Source organism: Acartia tonsa, chromosome 8 (genome assembly GCF_053477335.1).
Source record: "Acartia tonsa isolate MP-2025a chromosome 8, ASM5347733v1, whole genome shotgun sequence".
Lineage (NCBI taxonomy): Eukaryota > Metazoa > Arthropoda > Copepoda > Calanoida > Acartiidae > Acartia > Acartia tonsa.
Genome location: NC_137267.1, coordinates 46,366,666 through 46,384,863, shown reverse-complemented (window position 1 = coordinate 46,384,863; position 18,198 = coordinate 46,366,666). Strand labels below are relative to the sequence as shown.

The 18,198-nt window shown below is 33.0% G+C and overlaps 2 protein-coding genes across 3 annotated transcripts in view; both read right to left on the bottom strand.

The window, feature by feature from the left end:
- Positions 1-1,056, bottom strand: part of Sbp2 (SECIS-binding protein 2) — a 60,008-nt gene extending 58,952 nt beyond the window's left edge. For both annotated transcript variants that reach the window (XM_080170645.1, XM_080170646.1), the window contains exon 1: positions 938-1,056. In XM_080170645.1, coding sequence (XP_080026771.1) covers positions 938-988 — 51 coding nt within the window. In that variant the 5' untranslated portion in view covers positions 989-1,056. The remainder of the gene's footprint in view (positions 1-937) is intronic.
- A 1,525-nt stretch (positions 1,057-2,581) lies between these two features.
- Positions 2,582-16,696, bottom strand: Zyx (lipoma-preferred partner zyxin). Its single transcript, XM_080170647.1, has 19 exons — positions 16,596-16,696; positions 16,101-16,146; positions 15,746-15,815; positions 15,120-15,216; positions 12,402-12,429; positions 11,977-12,036; positions 10,893-11,594; positions 10,381-10,497; positions 8,780-8,893; positions 8,328-8,420; positions 7,747-7,857; positions 7,272-7,334; positions 6,594-6,696; positions 5,661-5,743; positions 4,957-5,074; positions 4,566-4,619; positions 4,114-4,205; positions 3,743-3,825; positions 2,582-3,061 (listed from the first exon to the last, which is right to left on the bottom strand). The coding sequence occupies exons 1-19, from the start codon at positions 16,664-16,666 to the stop codon at positions 2,926-2,928; spliced, it is 2,241 nt and encodes a 746-aa protein (XP_080026773.1). The 5' UTR covers positions 16,667-16,696; the 3' UTR covers positions 2,582-2,925.
- Between the last annotated feature and the right edge of the window lie 1,502 nt (positions 16,697-18,198).

Genomic DNA, 18,198 nt, shown 5'->3' with positions numbered 1-18,198 from the left:
TATCGCGCGTAACTCAGGCACAAGATACAATTACTCTGGCTAGCCCTTAGGCACTTTTTATATGTTTTTACGAATTTATTAGTCTATTCTTACCTTATATGGGTAATACTAGCCTAATCATGGTAAACTGTATGTGATTGAATATTTTTATATGCTTATAAAAACATTATATCTATTGTTAAAGTAACCATGTAACCATCCTGTACTAGTATGTATGCCTACAACCATAGCTTCATTTACGTCACAAGTTTAACATACAAACACTTTATTAAACAGACAAGGGCTTAGATCCTGATAATTAGTTGTTGTTATAGCTTGCACTTCTTAAAATATCTCAGTTATTCATTGACTCTCGAACCATCAAGTTCTTCTGGCTTAAAGGTAATGACTTAGTTGTTTTGGCATGCATTGTAGTTTAAATTTAGGTCCCTCAGTACTTAGCATGAATTGTGCCTAGGTCTTATGTTAGAGATCTAACACTATGCACAATTTAATGCTTTGGACTTAGGGCATTTTCTGTCCTACACTACTTATGTTTATTATCACTTATCCTGTAAATATTTTCATACTTAACTGATTCACTTGTAATATAAATACACTTTATAAAACTATCTTCCTTCTTAAGTGCTTAATATACTTATATGATATAGATCGAACATCATAACCAGCCATTTATTCTTAGATTAAAGCAATATAATACTTCGCGTGGGTATTTGTTGAGCTACCACGGGTTCAACCAAATTCGTATTATACTTGTGGGAGTAAAAGGAAAAGCATTCTAAACTGACGAACCGACGATGAGAATGTCTATGTGTATTGCAGTAAAAGTAGGATTTTAAGTAGTACTCATAGAAGAGCGATCTCCATACCATAATATTGGACAAGCGCCCCATTCGCACTACCACTTTTATTTAAGGGTATGAGCAGCAAGCCTCACTTGACTAGAAGAGGAACGGGCTTCGTGGCTAAGACTGCGTCGAAACTCCATTGTGTAAATTTTTACTTTTTCGCTCAAATCAGTTTTTCATCATTAATCTGCAAAAAATATACAAATATAATATTTATGGTAAGCAAAAAATAAAGATTTTTTTTACATCAATTGTAATTGTAAATTCATGATCACACAATAATTTTATGGCAGGCAAGCTGCTTAAAAAATAAAAAATGTATATATGGCTTTTCAATAAATGCAATAAGGCACGTTATATCACATACAATTACGTCAAAATAATGGCTTAAGCTAAAATATATAATCAAAGGAGAATAGACAATTAATTTACAATACTTTCTTCTCCTAATATTTACACAGAATTTTACAGATAAATGCTAATAGGAAGGTTAATCCAATTTCCATTGTCCTATCACTTCCCAAGATGTAATATATTTTCCTGTTGGTCTTCGAAACCGATTAATATCCGCTGGATTAGAACAGGTTCTCAGACACACTGAAAAATTATGTATAGCATCGTTTTATATAAAATATTCCAAGAATAACAAATCATGCATGCATATTTACATAAAAATAAGCTTTTTAACTTGACAACATCAGTAGATAATGTAAATAATGATCAAAAAATAACAGCATATCAAGTTATTGTATTGTATTTAGCACAGGGGTCTTGAGGAAAAAAATAGACGCTAAATTTATTTTATAAATAAACACTGCCATTTTGAAACATAGTAATCAAAATACAAAAAAATACCCAAAGTTTTTAAGCCAACAATAGGATAACGTGGTTATAAAACTTTGGGCAACAATGTAAATCACAGTGCAATGTCTTCTCCCTCCATGACTTAGCCAGTTACATTGTATCAATCTAAGCATCTATGAAAGGTAAGTTAATGTACATCTTCAATGATGATAAACAAAATTACCCCTTCTGTAGATAACAATTGATGGTTGAAACATTTTGCCTCTCAACAAGATAAACCAACCAATCAAAATCCAATTAAGGTCCCCAAAAATGTTAAGCAACGAATAAGAAAACTTGTGACTAGTTTATTAAACAGCCCAATGTCCCTTCCGTCCCTGGTATCTTTCGATTTTTAAGTTTGTACGAAGTCTTCGTGCATTTAAACATTGAAAACTGCGTAATGTAAATAAACTGTATTTGTGTTTAATTAAATGTGACTAAGCTTTAATTGAGTGCTTGACGGACAAAACCCTAATTATACAATAGCTGAAATACATGAAATGATATAACAATATTTAGATAAGCAACTTCAAACATGATGATGTAACAATAAAGTTTGTACACTAATATACTTATGGAATGATAAGATAAAAACTTTTCTTTTCAAATAAATGCACAAAATATTAAAAAAACTATGGTATCATATAAGGATAAGCTAAATATATAAGCTAGAAAATAACATCCAAAACTAAATAAATTCAATTATTCATGTATTTTTTTTTTTAAAGTAGTTGAAAAACAAACTAACTTTAAAATAAAAATAAATAGAAATTTATATTTTTTGTGTAAATGTATATAAAAGAGATTCAAAATTAAAGCAAAAATAAGACGGAAGCGTTTTTTTTTTATCAGATCTATATTGCTTTCTCTGTTATCATTCATTTAAATTTATGAGATACACAAAAATACTGTTGTAAAATATAAAGTAAAACATATACAATAGAAATTAAAATATAGTTAAGCTATTATCATGAAAACTTTTTAATGGTAACTATTAGCCAGTCGCCGACAATACAATGCTAACAATGTTCTAAAACAATATAATTTAAAAAAAGGTTGACAAAATCAAATAAATCGAATTGAGTTAGGTATCAAACTGAATTTAAAATTAGAAATATTGATTTGATTTTTGCTTGTTGTGGCCGTTTCCCAAGCTCTAATCTTGTGCTATGGTGGAGGTTAACCGTTGTATCCTTGTTGTATTACACTGTCGACAGAGTACAGTATCTATCTAATCTTGTGCTATGGTGGAGGTTAACCGTTGTATCCTTGTTGTATTACACTGTCGACAGAGTACAGTATCGTCCAGAGGATAACACCCACGTCCATCCTCGTCACTACTCAGTAACAGGTTACAGTCCACACATCTGAACAAAATATATCAAGAAAAAAAGTCAAAAGTGTAGGTAAAGTGCAAATATAACTTTCTTACCTAGAAAATAATAAAGAGAGGGGTAGGTTTCTGGTAGAATCCGTAAAGGTTATGTGTTATAAGTTAAAAACAGTAGTAGAACGATAAAAATTTATGTTAACTTTTAAATTTTTTTTATGCTATAGTTTTTTTCAATAAGAAATACCTACACATATTTAGTGAATATCATCGTTCTACTACTATTTTTAAGCCTTAAAACACACACCTTTACGGATTCTACCAGAAACCTACCCCTCTCTTTTTATAATTGTCTAATATTAACGGGGGGAAAAAATAAAAATAAATCGGTGGGATAAAGCGGTATTCAGCAGCAAAGGCGGTTTCGCAGCAGTTTCTGGACAGTGCCATTTTTTAACCCATTACAGCAACTGCCATGCAAAGTTTGAGTGTTCTGCTTCTTTTTTAAAGTCTTGGAACACATACATTTACGGAAAATAAGCGTAAATACCGGTACCTTTAGAAATTTTTCGCTTGTTTGTTTATTAACATATATTTTTTTTTTTATAAAATAAGGGACTTCAGTGTTCGATAGGCACTTTAAGGGAAAGAGCCAAATATACAAATATGAAAAAAATTCTGGCCCTAAACCCTCCAACAAAATAATTGTCTGACTGACCTGTAACAATTGATATGAAAACTTCTGTCCAGGGCAACAACTCTCACAGTTTCCTCCTCCCCAGGTGTTGGCATTATCGGGTCCTAGCAAAATTTTTGTTAATGATCTGGTCCTACTAAGATTTAGTGTTAACACAGAGTGCTTTTTTATTCACTTTTAAAATTACTAGCGGCAATGATCCTAGCATCTTGGAGCTTCCATAAAATTGAGAAGTCGCTTCTAAATCTTTAGCTACAGACAAAAATCCCTTACTACTTTATAATAATAGAATTGGCTTATAATGTGACATTCATTAACCTAGAAGAATTCTAAATATATGATGTTTATCCTTTTTAAGTATTAAGCAAAGCTGAAGTCTTTAAACACCTTACCTTACAAACGCTACAACGTGGAGCAAAGCGTTTATGGAAGTCTTCAATACAATGGATTTGATTTGTTGCGTCCACAGTAAATGGTATTCCGTCTAAATCAAATTAAAAAATTTCTTCAAGACTAGAATTTTTCAAAAGTAAGCAACTGCGACTGCGAATTATAATCACTTATCCATGAATTGAAGAATCTTGTTTTAAGTTTTCTAGAAAAAAAAACTCTTAATAATTAAACAAGGATGAAAACATCCATATGTAGATAACCACAAAAAATCATAGATAACAACAAGGACAAGGAGATTTAAAGAGCTTTTGTTGAAATCAATAAAAGATTTATTGAAACCACGAAACCTTTCTCACGTATTTTTATATTTTATAATGTAATATTTTTTATGATGACTGACAGACTGAAGGTCAAAGTAAATTACATAATGTATGATCTTAACAAAATTTACCTAAACTTTTATGGCAGGCTACGCATGTGAAGCAGTTAGGATGATATGGCTTTCCTGAAATGAACAGTGGTTTATAAAGAACACTTTAACACATCTAATATTAATTTTCATAATGATAATTACGATAAACAGAAAAGCAAGAGCGAAGTTTTAGTAGACTTAGACAATCATAAATTCATGGATTTCATTTATAGGTCAGTTCGTTCAACCAGTAGGATTGAGCAGAGGGGTTTGGATAAAGGGGGAGAATGGGATATAGTTATCTTATCCCACTGCGAGCATCACTTTATCAGGGTACATGAAAATTTAGTGTGGCATCCAAGTAATAAATGATTAAAAAGAAACAAGGAAATCATTTTATGAGCAAAAGAGAGTTTTAAGAAATATTTACCTGTCGCTCTTAGAATTCTATCCAAGATAGGTTTATAACACTTACAGCATTTCTCTAATGTATTGAGATAATCTGCTTCACAGAGGGGAGAACCCTCTACAGCATAAAATGGTAAACCCTAGAAAAGAAAACATATTAAGGATTTCATGGATATGAAAAAGGAAGATTAAAAAATTCCCTCAAAGTTCAGAAGCCCATTCATTTATCTATAATACAAAGTAGCTTGATGTCTGTCTGTCCGTCCCTTGAGATCTCAGTAACCTCTAAACCGATCGGATTCTACTCTTCAGGGTATATACCTACTGGTCCTGTGGTGATTTTAAGCTATTGCTATTTTCTTGGGGGTGGGACACCCCAAATCCCCCCCCCCCCAATTTTTTTTTGTTTATGGGGAAGTTAGTTCACATAAAACTAATGGCAGCACCAGTAGTACTTAAATTTTTTTTTTATTACCTCTTGGGGCAAAGCCCCTAGAGGCTATGCGCAAAGCCGCTAGTAATACTTGAAAATAAGGGTGGGGTAGTTTTTTTGTTTGTTTATTACTCAAGTTCAGGTTAGGTTTAATTATATAGGGTATTGGGCAGCCCCGCAAGTTAAAGCCAAACAGTTTTTTAAAAGGGGATGAGCTCGGTGCTCGACATAAACTTTGAGGGAAAGCAACAAAAATTCTTTTCTTAGTACAAAATGTAAAATGGCCAATTTACCTGTAGAACAATATTACATTCTGTACAAGTAAAGCATTGGACATGATATAATCGTCCCATGGCACTGCAACCAGATCCATCACCTTCAAACAGAAATTATAAGCGAATCATCTCTACAGTGTTGCGGAGCCGGAGCCGGGAGCCGTGGAGCCGCCATATTTTGCTGGAGCCGGAGCCGTAATTTTCGTTAAAAACGGCTCCGGCTCCGGACTAGATAAATAAAGAGATTTTTTTATAAATTGTAATTTGGTAACTCTGTTTTGTCATGAGCAAATGCCCCTTTTAAGTTTTTCAAGTACATTTTTATCAAAAATTGAACTTTTAAAACCTTCAAAAGTCAAAAATAGACATGGGGGAAAAATTGTTGAGTTTTTCTTGATTTTAGGTCGAAACCGGAGCCAAATCCGGAGCGAAGCCGGAACTGAAGCCGTACCAAAATCAAACGGCTCCGCAACGCTGCATCTCTATAATCAAGTCCAAATACATTAGTACGTCGAGTCTATTTAAAAGATTCAAAATGCAAAGACATATTTTAAATTAGGGATGTCCAATCAATTTCAATTTTGCATGATGATTTTCATTAACAGTTAGGTAAGATTTCATATAGGAAGTGTAGGAACTCTTTAATCGTTACCAGAAAGTCCTTACGTTCATTTAAAACATGCTGACTTTAACCTTTTTAGATAATAACTTTTCGTCCTAATCCTCTGATTTGATTTTTGAAATGATGATTCCTAGAACAACAAGGTCCAATATTGTGAGCGAAGCATCTCTATATTTAAATCCTAAATGTCTTCAAACAGTATTATGTATTTACGCAATTTTATTTTTTTAGACTCCACAAGAGTTACCTATTGTATATTTGCTTTCCTTATTAATTAAAAGCTTCGCTTTTATGGATGTTGTCATCCTTGTTGATTAATAATTCCATACCTATAATTTTTCTACCACACTTAACACAAGATCCAAAATAGTCACTGTCAGTGGAACCTCCAGACAAGGATTTAAAATGAATTGAATTCGGCCCAGGAATCCCCTAAATTAATATCAAAATACTTAAATAACATTAACAACACCTTAAAAATATAAATATCTTTAAAGATAATAGAAATAGGGATTCCAATGGACTATAAATAGATGTACAACCCCAATGATGATAATCAAAATTATCCCTTTTGTAGATCAAAATTATTGGTTAAAATGTTTTAATTCTTTGCGTAATTTACAGTAAAATGTTCACTCCTTCCATGGTATTAAGTAATGGATTATAGTATATATTATACGTTTTATAATATATTGACGGGGAAAAATTTGTTGTCATTTTAGCTTGCTAAACTAGATCTCATATAGTGGTCAGTTCGTTCATCTAGTAGAAGGGTAGGGGAAGGGGTAAAGGGGGTTGATTGGAGGTACCGTTATATTTGCCAGCTGCGAGCATCACTTTATTAGAGTACATGAAAATCTGGTGCAACATCCAAGTAATAATATATCTCTAAGTAGACTGGATACTGATAGATAAAAACTTCCGTTGAATATACTTAGACTGCATTAAAGCTACATTTATCATACAACATTATTAACAACATTGGGAAAAATCTACAAAAATTTTACCTTCGGAGGAAGGACAGGTTCGTATATACTTCCATCTCCGTTAAATCCAACCCTTTGTGCAGCCTAATTAAATATAATCCTATTTTAAGAAGAAGTAAGGATTTTTGTCTGTAGCTTCTGATTTTGATAACTACTTAATCGATTGAATTCTTCATTTTATGTAATTTTCTTATAGGTCCCTGGATGGTTTTAGGCTATTTTCCTTACTCCTAGAGATACAGAGCGCATAGATGCTAGTAGCACAGCTGCTAGTTCTTAATAAAACTCAATACAAACCTAACACATAGTTCAAATTGATACAAATGTCAAATACTTTAAAGATTTAATAGTATAATAATAATGACATAAAAATGTTTTTGGTTTCTTTATGGCTGCGAACCGGTTCCAATCCAGTGGATTTTAATCGGTTTCTAAGTCATACTAAAAAACTATTCTTAAACTAAAAAAATTCTGTTTATAATCCTAGCTTTAATACCTGTCTAAGCTCACTGTAGCTTGAGGAGACAGGACTGTTTGTTTCCAGATTTGGCAGCCCCTCAGTTGGTTCCTCATCTGCTGAACACTGAGAGTCTGTGCTGCGTAGGGCCTACACAACAATTTTGGCATATAGCACCATTTTGTATATTTGTGTAAGAGAGTGAGAGAGATAGAGAGAAAGAAAAAGAAAGATAGGGAAAGATAGATAGATAGATAGATAGATAGAAAAATGAGAGGGAGGGAGAGGAAAAGAGAGACAGAGAAAAAGAGAGATAGAGAAAAAGAATAGAAAGAGAGTCTGTACTGCGTAGGGCCCATACAACAATTTTGTCAGCACCATTTTGTATAGGTATATGTGAAAGATATACAAAAAAAAGTGAGGAAGAGAAGAGTGAAAGAAATTGAGAAAAGAGAGAGGGAGACAGACAGATAATGAAAGAAAACAAAGAGAGAAATTTTTATATGTATAGACAGCTTTCAGCGGATATTGAAATGAAAAATTAAAATATTTTTCAGTATGGCTGAGAATCGGTGTTTATCCCACAGATATCAACCTGTTTCAAAGCAATGAAATGTTACCTCTAACTCGCTGTAATTGGAATAGTTTGAGTATAGTGAGGCAGGGGCGTAGTTAGCATACACACCATCATCAAATACATTCATTCCATTTATCTAAATCAATATTTTGTTATCCTTGTGTAAAAGTAACAGGATGTCTATCCACCTAGCCTGTCTATCTGTACCGATTGATCTTATTTAAAACTTGAACAATATGGTGAAGCTTCTCATAGGTCATGGTAATGGTAATTTAACCCTCCAAAGAAGAATCGGCCTTGGAAAAAATAACCTCCTCTCCCCCCCCCCGGCCCCTCCACCTAAGAAAAAAAACTGAAAATTGGGGGTAATTTGCTATTTAGATAGGTAAGGCCTGTACTTCAACTTTATTAAAACCTTCCTTACATAATGTTTCTCCTTTAATTAATTCTTTTTAGAATCCCAATAATTATCAATTATTAAAAGAGTTTACCCACCTTATTCTGATCATTATTAGAGTACTGTAGGATTGTGCTGTACAATGGTTCTTTCTTGTGCTTCACCTCCTGGCTTTTAGGAATTATTGGCACCTTTTTGCCACCAGCAGCACCCTGTAAATAGTTATTTATCGCATAGTATTATAAACAGCTTTCCGCGGATATGAAAATTAAAAATCATAAGATAATAAGATTGTTAGCCCGGGTCATGGGGGTAATAAAACTGGTTTTTATTTTATGATTTTTATTTTAACATCCGTATAAAAATTGTCTGTAATACAATGCTATACATGATTTTTCTGTATGGCTGAAAACCGGTTCTAATCCAGCAAATATTAATCGGGAAAAAATATTGTAAATTTTTTTTCGAAGAAGGGAAATTAAGTAGGTTGCGGGTAAAATCTGTAAAAAACAAGTAGGTAAATCGGGAAAAGTCCCTTTCGTGGCAACGCCCCTTAAGGGGCGATTCATCGTATTTTTAAAATGGCTTTGGATAGGTTATTTTAGGCTAGGTTAGGTTATATTGGGTTAGGTGATTGCCCCACAGGTAGTGTTGCGGAGCCGGAGCCGGGAGCCGTAGAGCCGGAGCCGTAATTTTGGATCTTGGACAAAGTAGCTTCGGACAAAGTAGCTTCGGACAAAGTAGCTTCAGGACAAAGTAGCTTCCGGACAAAGTAGCTTCAGGACATTTACTTAAGAAAAGTAGCTTCTAATATTAATAAAGGTTATGGCCGCAGCGCTCGGCCCCCTAGCCTGCCTAGCCGCGGGCGCTCGGCTCCCTAGCCTATAACCTAACCTAACCTAACCTATGTTAGCCTCAGAACATTTATTTAAGAAAAATATCATCAACTGATAATACATAGGTGGTTTAGAATTTCGCAAAAAGTGGTTGATAGATTTTTACAGTTTTTAATATTGTTTTTATAAGTTTTAATAATGTTTTTACAATTTTTTGGTTAGGTTAGGTTAGGTTATAGGCTAGGGAGCCGAGCGCCCGCGGCTAGGCAGGCCAGGGGGCCGAGCGCTGCGGCCATGACCTTTATTAACAGTGGAGGCTACTTTTCTTAGGAAGCTACTTTGTCCGGAAGCTACTTTGTCCGGAAGCTACTTTGTCCGGAAGCTACTTTGTACGGAAGCTTCTTTGTCCTGAAGCTACTTTGTCCGAAGCTACTTTGTCCGAAGCTACTTTGTCCAAGATCCGTAATTTTCGTTAATAGAAAGGAATAGAAAGGTAAATAAAGAGATAATAATAATTTGGTAACTCTGTTTTGTCTCGCTAATGAATTATATACCTATAGGCAATACAAAAGTGAAATAAGATTTTTGAAGTTAAATATTCTGTTTAAATTATCTATAGATTATTTTAAGTCTTTAATAACAAAATCAATAATTGTAAAATGTGACGGATAAGAAAATTCCAGGGTTTGGCCGCCGCGTGTAAGTCTCATTGAATTTGTTATTATATATCTTTAAAATTCAGCTGGATCTCTAAACCTGTTCCAAAAAAGACAATCCATCTTTTTGAATTTTGTACACAAGTTGGTTTAAATTTGAGGCATATGCGCGGCTGACGAGCACTGGACAATTCTGGCATGAAATACCTGCGCGGCAACGTTCTGATTAATTTCAGGTTGATTGAGTATCTTGCCTCCCCTGCCTATGACAGCCACAGGCTGAACATTCATATATGTTCTATCTGATCCCTGGCTTGTAACACTCTAAACAAGAATAATTATGTCTATTATGCCCTGCCTATAACAGCCACACTATATAGACAGGGGAAAATTTATACCTAGTCAATTTAGTTTGCAAATATGGATCTCATTTATTGGTCAGTTTATTCATCCAGTATGAGGGAAGGGATGGGGTAAAGGGGATGGATGATGCAACATCCAAGTAATAATATATATCGATTAAACGGAAACAATTTGAATTATGTCCATAAGAAAAACCGAACATTAAGTCACAGAAAAAATTTAAAACTTATGGTTATTAATCTAATAATCAAACGTCCATCTTACAGCTTCATATTCGGGTAAGTATAATAAGAATAATTATTTATCGCATTGTAATATAGACATATTTCCGCGTATACTGAAATAAAATTTAATACCTGAGGTGTTTGTGTATCCATTCTGACTCCATTAAGCTTTGCAAGCATTATCTCCTCATCCTTAATCCTCTGTTGCTGTTCTAATATTTGTTGCAGCTGTTCTTGCTGCTGCTGAAGACTCAACGCTTGCTTTGACAGCTGCTGAATTGTGGATGGCTGCTCGGCAGCTGCCAGCTGCGATAAAGCTGCTGATGTCAGGGCTGGACTCTTTTGCGGTAGCTGTTGGGATGGGTAGGAGACATTTATTTTTTGTTGATTATTTCCCATGGATGCTTGAGTGTAGTTGTTCGGCATATGCTGCAAACTGCCATTGTCAGCTGCTGTTGTTCTTGTATAACTGTTCAGCTGTTGATCTGCCATCAAAACCGGTTTTTGCACCATAGACATTGGTTGCTGATGATTTCTTGGCGCAAGTTTCGGCTGCGGAGGATTATGCTGAAGGGTGGGGCTTGGTGATGATGGAGGTTGTGTCGCACCCGGCTTCAGCTGACGCAATAATATTTGTTGCTGCAACAACTGTTGTGACGTCATTTGTTGTGGTTGTGACGTCATCAATTGGTGGTGTGACAGCTGTTGTTGATGTTGAGATGTCATTGGCTGCTGTGCTTGTGACGTCATTAACTGATGCTGTGACAGCTGTTGTTGATGTTGTGACGTCATCTGATGTTGTAATAACATCTGTTGCTGCTGTTGTTGTTGTAACTGAAGACATAAAATAATATCAAAACCCCAGGGATCTAAAGGATAAGACAATTGCCGATAAAATTATGTTAATACACAAAACGACTCCTTCTGCAGATTACAATTAGTGGTTAAAACGTTAAAACACCCAAGTCAAAGAATCAACCAATCACTATAGTCCCAAAAGCTGTTAAGCCAACATATAAATAAACGGTAATATAAACTTTGGGGACTAGTGTAATAAGCAGGCTGCAGCCCATTGTCCCCTCTATCTCTGTTTCAAACCCCAACACTTAACAGGTTAATACTTTTCTAACAAATATGTAAAAGAGTCAAGAAGTCTGTCTTTTGTTAACTTTAAGGTCCAATATCCTTTCCATGTAATTCTATGATATGAACTAACCTTCTGTTGAATATACATTTGTTGTTGTTGACTTGAACTAGGAACAGGGCTTGAACTCAACTGTAAATATTCAAATTAAAGAAAATATATGTGTGATACTAATATTACTTAAATAGCGACTACGCCCCTAGCGGCCTCAAACGTAAATTGTTTTTTTCTTTTATTAAAATCAGCTGTTTACCAAATAATATTTTTTTGTCGCTAGATGAGGTTAGTTTATTTTTGAGATTTTTTTGCAATTCAACTTCCCAAGACTTACGAGAAGCTACCCTGTAAAGAAGAACCATATCGGTTCAGCGGTTAGCGAGATCCTTAGGTACAACTACACACAGATATCCTTTTGCTTTATCATAAGGACAATAAAAACATATTAAAAATTTGGAAAAGAAATGGGTAAAATAAATTAAATTTAAATAATGAACCACCTGATTTCCTAATTTCTGACTGGAAGATCTGAAATAAATAGATTAATAAATTAAACAAACTAATTAAGCTATATTTAAAAAATGTTTATTAATAAAAATACTTCTAGCATATGTATAATGTGTAGGTTTTGTATATCAGGTATACGAGATAATGCCAGAATCGATAAATTGATATACATAATACATCCCCAATGATGATACACAAAATTACCCAATCTATAGAATACAATGAGGAATAGAAACAATTGGACACTGAACTCAAAGAACTATCTAATGAAAATTGAAAATTTCCAAAGTTTTTAGTCAAACATATAAGAAAAAGTTATTATAAAACTTTGGGGACTACTGTAACCCAATTTCCCCTACCTCCCTGAATATAAATACTCATATTTCGAGATAATCATATACACTGGTGTCCTGGATAGAAAACAGGTTTTTTTTGACATACGTCTCACAAGACCTATGTAGTCATGACCGGGAGACAATGACGGTTCAGTACATGACTTTCGTTAAATCACAGCTGATCATTTTTGTGGATTTTTTTGAAAATTACTTTTTTATCCAAAATTTCATAGTTTTTCCCAAAAAAATCTCAATTTTCTCACATTTGCTGCTTAGTTAGCCTAAATTTACGCAAGAAAAGTATAATAAGTAACAGCTGTACTGAAGATTGTGCTATCACCTATAACAAGATCTTTTAGAATCAATGGAATAAGATTTGTAGTCTAGAAATTGAGTAAGAGTTAATTATTTTGAATTAATGTTCAACAATAAATTTGCACATCAGAACTGCTTCTAGCCTCCATAGGCTTTCACCTGGCTTTAACATGATTCAATCTATCTGACTTTGCCTTTGACTACACAACATGAAGTTATTGCCCTCAAATTTCTTTCACTAAAACATTATCTCCTATCAATCCACTTGTTAAACTTCTTGTTTAAAGACGTTAAAGTTACCGTCCCTTTCCTTCAACTTTAACAAGTATGCCTCATAATACTTTCCACTAAACAGGGTACCTCTCTCCACCCTGGTATAGCCAGACCTCTATTCTAGCCGGCTGACATGTTTCACCCAGCCTATAAATCTTGATGGAAGTCAGTTTAGAATTCTGACCTTGTTTGTTAATCAACAATTTCACACACTTTTGACTCTTTCTTTATGGCACTTGTTTGCTATTGAACTTGTGGCTTGACTTTTGCCATATAAAGGGATAACCTCAAGATTCAGAATAAACTTTCAAGTATTCTTACTTTTTACTACTGTCATGAGAGATCTTTCCATGAATGAAAGCCAAGACTGCCATGCATCTAGCTACATGGTCTTTAAGACTCCCTTGCCTTAGTTACTTCAGCTAAGAGCTCATATCCTCTCATTCTCTATTACTCAGAAATTCACCATGGTTTCCGCCTACTCTGCTGATTGAAAGTCAGGTGGGTCTATGATTCCAAATTTAACACCACTTGATAGACAAACTGCCCTTTATTTTTGCTTTGCTAATCCTACATTTTGGTCTTCCTGTTCAACACCTTCCTAGGTCCCTTTACTACTGGTAGCTTTTAGGAAGGGTAGTATTGATCTGCTTAGGACAAAAATCTTGCCTGTGTTTATTTTCAAATTGGATTTTAAAGTCGCCATTGAATATCACACTTGAATAAAATCCAGTTATGATCATGTAACCAGCATTCACATTCACTCTAGTAATAAGCTACTATTATTTTCTTCAAGCTATGAGCCAAGTTCTCTCCTGTCAGTTAGCTGCTCTTACACTATCTTGAATACACTATCTTGCAAATTATTCATCCAGCTTAGAATCCAATATGTATCTATAATCATTCTGTAGGTTCACCTATGTAAAACCTTCCATGGTTCTCACTATGACATTTAATCAGTAGTAAAGACAAGCAGTGTGTACAAAAGGCAGAGACTCAATCAAGACCAGCTATAGACTGGTCTTTACACGGATTCCAAGTTCATGTCAAACACTTACAAGTGATAATCCCACTTGTTAAAAATATTAACCTTCTACTAAGCTCTTTTGAACCAAGGACTGGTTGTATATTCAATTGTAGCCTGGTATATATGGTAATATAGGACTTTAAACATGGCAACTGTGGTTGTGGATATATATATTATACTCCAAGCAGATATTGCTTTGATGTTAAGACATCAAATCAGCCAGGAACCAATATTGAGCAGGATAACTTGTTAATATTTCAAGAAAACTTGTTTTTATAAATATAATATGTCATGAGGCATGCAACAGGGACATGAAATATTTTTAAAAAAGTTAATTACAAGAGTTGTTTAGACATCAATTCAAATATTTACTTCAAATAACTCTTATTTCATTTCTAGACTACAAATCTTAGATTATTCAAGATTCTTAAAGATTTTGTTATTAATGATAACACAGTCCTTAGTTCAGCTGTATTTATTATACTTTTCTTGTGTAAATTTAAGTTAACTAAGCTGCAAATGTGAGAAAATTGTGATTTTTGAAGGAAAAGCTATGAAATTTGGGTATAAAAGTAATTTAAAAAAAAGCCACAAAAATGATCAGCTGTGATTTAACAAAAGTCATGTACTGAACCATCATTGTCTCCCGGTCATGACTACATAGGTCTTGTGAGACGTATGTCAAAAAAACCTGTTTCCTATCCAGGACACCGGTGTATACATTGTATATGTTTGTCTGTGATTACACTGAAAATTTTTACCTGGATGGAAGTGTTTGACAGATGACGTTATGATTCATATTATTATCCACAGAATTCCGTGGTAAAGTTTGAACACCTCCCCCTCCTCCTTGGATATCTTATAAAACAATATGGAAGTTAAGTCACGTGTCTTGAAATGGATTTAGCTTAATTCGGATGGTTTATAGTTGTTGTTAACGTGTAACCATACAAAAATTAAGGGGAAATTAAAAATGCCTAAAATATACCTTACTAGCAGTTTAAGAATATTATTTTGCTTTTTTACATGTATAAGTTTAAGTATAGTACCTATAGTAGATTTAAAATTTCACTTTCAATCTTTATTGGACCTTTCGTTAATATTTCAAGTAAATAAAAGCATATTTCTATTTCAATAGTTTTAATATTGCTTTGTAGGATTTGTCCAGATATTTAAGTCGGGCTAAGCAGCCTAGCCTCAAATTTAAACTAACTTGTGTGCAAAAAATATTCTGAAAATATGGATTGTTTGTTTAGGAACAAGTTTAAACATCCAGCATAATTCTAAAGTTATAACAAGACGATTTCACTGAGGCTAATGCGAAGCTGCCGAGCTCTACATTTTAGGGATATTGTCAACTATGTTTGAAATGAGAAAAAAAACTTACATTGTTGTGTTCTTGGTGTGTATCCTCTTAATCCAGGTGATATTACTGACATACTGTCGATATTGCCGCTCTAGAATATATTTTATCAATAACAATCAATCACAAATATAACATAGGAAATAAAAATAAGGAGATAACTTATTTCAAGGAAGTCTGCAGGAAATTTCTGATATGAGAGCTGGAAAATTTTTAAAGATTTTCAACTCCCTAATATATCATTTTAAGATGCTTATAACTTTTTGTTACTGAAGCTTCAAATTTGGGGTAATTGGTCTACGTGTGGCAGTCTTTCAGTAGTTAGAGCAGTTTATTTCCTCCAGGCTTCCTTTAAAGTATCTCGAAAATTAAAAATTACCTGAATATTTGACTTCATATGATTTGAGCTCACGGAATTGAAATTTCTGAAATTATAACTTAATAACTTAAGCTTTGGTTACTACTTACTACTTAGGTATTACTTTAATCTGCAAAATCAGAAGGAAGGAAAACAAAAAATAACTCTTGTAGAGGGTCAGAACTTAATAAGCCAGAATATCAGTTTGTAAGTCTAAACAAAATTGTACATAAATTTGTTGCAAAATTGGGTAAATATATGATAATGTAAAAAAAGTATACTTTAATTTTAAGGATTTGATTATAGAGAAGCTTCGCTTATAATATTGGACATTGTTGTCCTAGAAATTATTATTCCAAAAAATCTTATGAATATGATAATTATATCGTATAAATCGATATGACTATTCTAGCATGTCTAAATGAATGAAAAGAGCTATCCATTACGGACGGGCGGACCTAACCTAATTACAAAAAAAAGCTTAGATTTAAAAAAAAAATTAATATAAAAGGTAACCTGTTAATAGTATTCTGTAGCTGGCCACCATTCCTGAGCACATTTTTGGCATTTATTTCTATGCCTGCCATTTGTCTAAAATTTATGAGACATCAACAACTGAAATTAACCAGTAAATATTAACAATAGCATTAACTTCTAAGTTTGTAAATTCAAAGATTTTTTTAGATTAAAGATTTAAAATTTTATAATAATACATTTGTCAGAACTTAATAAAATAAAAACTTTGTTTAAGGAAGTTAGTACCTTTTCCTAAAAAATTTTCAATCAACATATTTCAAATTTTCTTCAAAGACTAATGTCTTGTATCTTCAGTAAATATAATAGTTTGATAAAACTTTAACAGTAAGATGATAATTTAATGAAAATGGAATGTTTTAATTGTAAATGGGTACTACAAAAAAACTTTAAAAGATGTCAAGGTTAAATGGACAATTCTTGTGTCTTTTTTTTTAATATTTCATATCTATATTTCTATAATGGATTAAATGCAAATTTTTTGAGACTTTTTTGACAAGGAAATAAGGATTAGACAAAAACTACTTTAATTTGAAATTAAAGTTAATGAAAATATTATTTTTGATAAATTTAATGTTTAGGTAATCCTTTTTCCCTGGTGGTTTAATACATATGTAGCAACTTAATATTTGTTATACAAATAAAACTAACAAAAGCGATTAATACAAAAATAAATGTTAGGTACAAAAATAACTGTTGAATTAAATTCTTGTTACAAAAATTAATAAAAATAGGAGTTTTTAAAAAGCAAAAGTAGTTTTTTTAAAAATAAAACATTTAATCTAAAAACACAATTTAATTTCATAACACATTTTATTAAATTATACAGAAAGGCAAAGCAAAGAGAAAACAATAAAAAATTTCTTGAGCATTTTAAAAAGCTTTTACCGATCTATTTGTATTTTTAAAAAGATTTCAAAGATCTAAATATCTGACAGCAAAATCTTTAGAATAGTTATTTATCGCATCTTATTATAGAAAGCTTTCCGCGGATATTGAAAGGAAAAATTGAGAGATTAAAACCAGTTTTGTTAGACCCGAGGGACCGGAGGCCTGGGCTATAAACTCAAAACCTGTATTTCTTTTATGAAGTTCAATTGTTTTAATATTTGTGGAATATTGTCTGCAATACGATTTTATACAAGATTTTTCATTGTGGCTGAGAACCGGTTCTAATCCAGCGGATATTAATCGGTTTCGAAGCCATACTAGAAAAGTATTTTAACACATACACAACAAAATTACAAAAAATAACACACAATTTAATTTTTTTCTGGAAGCATTTTAATTTGGTTTCTACTGAAAATTGTAAGCATTTTGATCATACATACATACTTAAATCTAGTATATTCTCAATTATCTAGTGGCTCCTTTTATATAAAGTAGTAAGCGTTTTTTGTCTGTACTGAAGGATCTCGCTAACTGCTGAACCGATTTTGTTCTCCTTCACAGTGAAGCTTCTTATAGGTCCTGGGAAGGTTTTAAACTATTTTGGGGGAGGGTGTCCTCACCCCATTCCCCCCCCCCAAAAATTTTTTCTATCTTTTTGAAACTCAAATTTTAAATGGGATGAGGTCGACTTTTC

What these genes read in the sequence shown, in the direction of transcription:
- Zyx (XM_080170647.1), bottom strand. Translation starts at nt 16,666, where the DNA reads ATGGCAGGCATAGAAATAAATGCCAAAAATGTGCTCAGGAATGGTGGC. An exon ending in CCAATTACAGCGAGTTAGAG is followed by an intron (nt 7,858 to 8,327) that starts GTAACATTTCAT and finishes ATTGTTGTGTAG; the next exon opens with GCCCTACGCAGCACAGACTC. An exon ending in TTTCATATCAATTGTTACAG is followed by an intron (nt 3,062 to 3,742) that starts GTCAGTCAGACA and finishes TATTTTGTTCAG; the next exon opens with ATGTGTGGACTGTAACCTGT.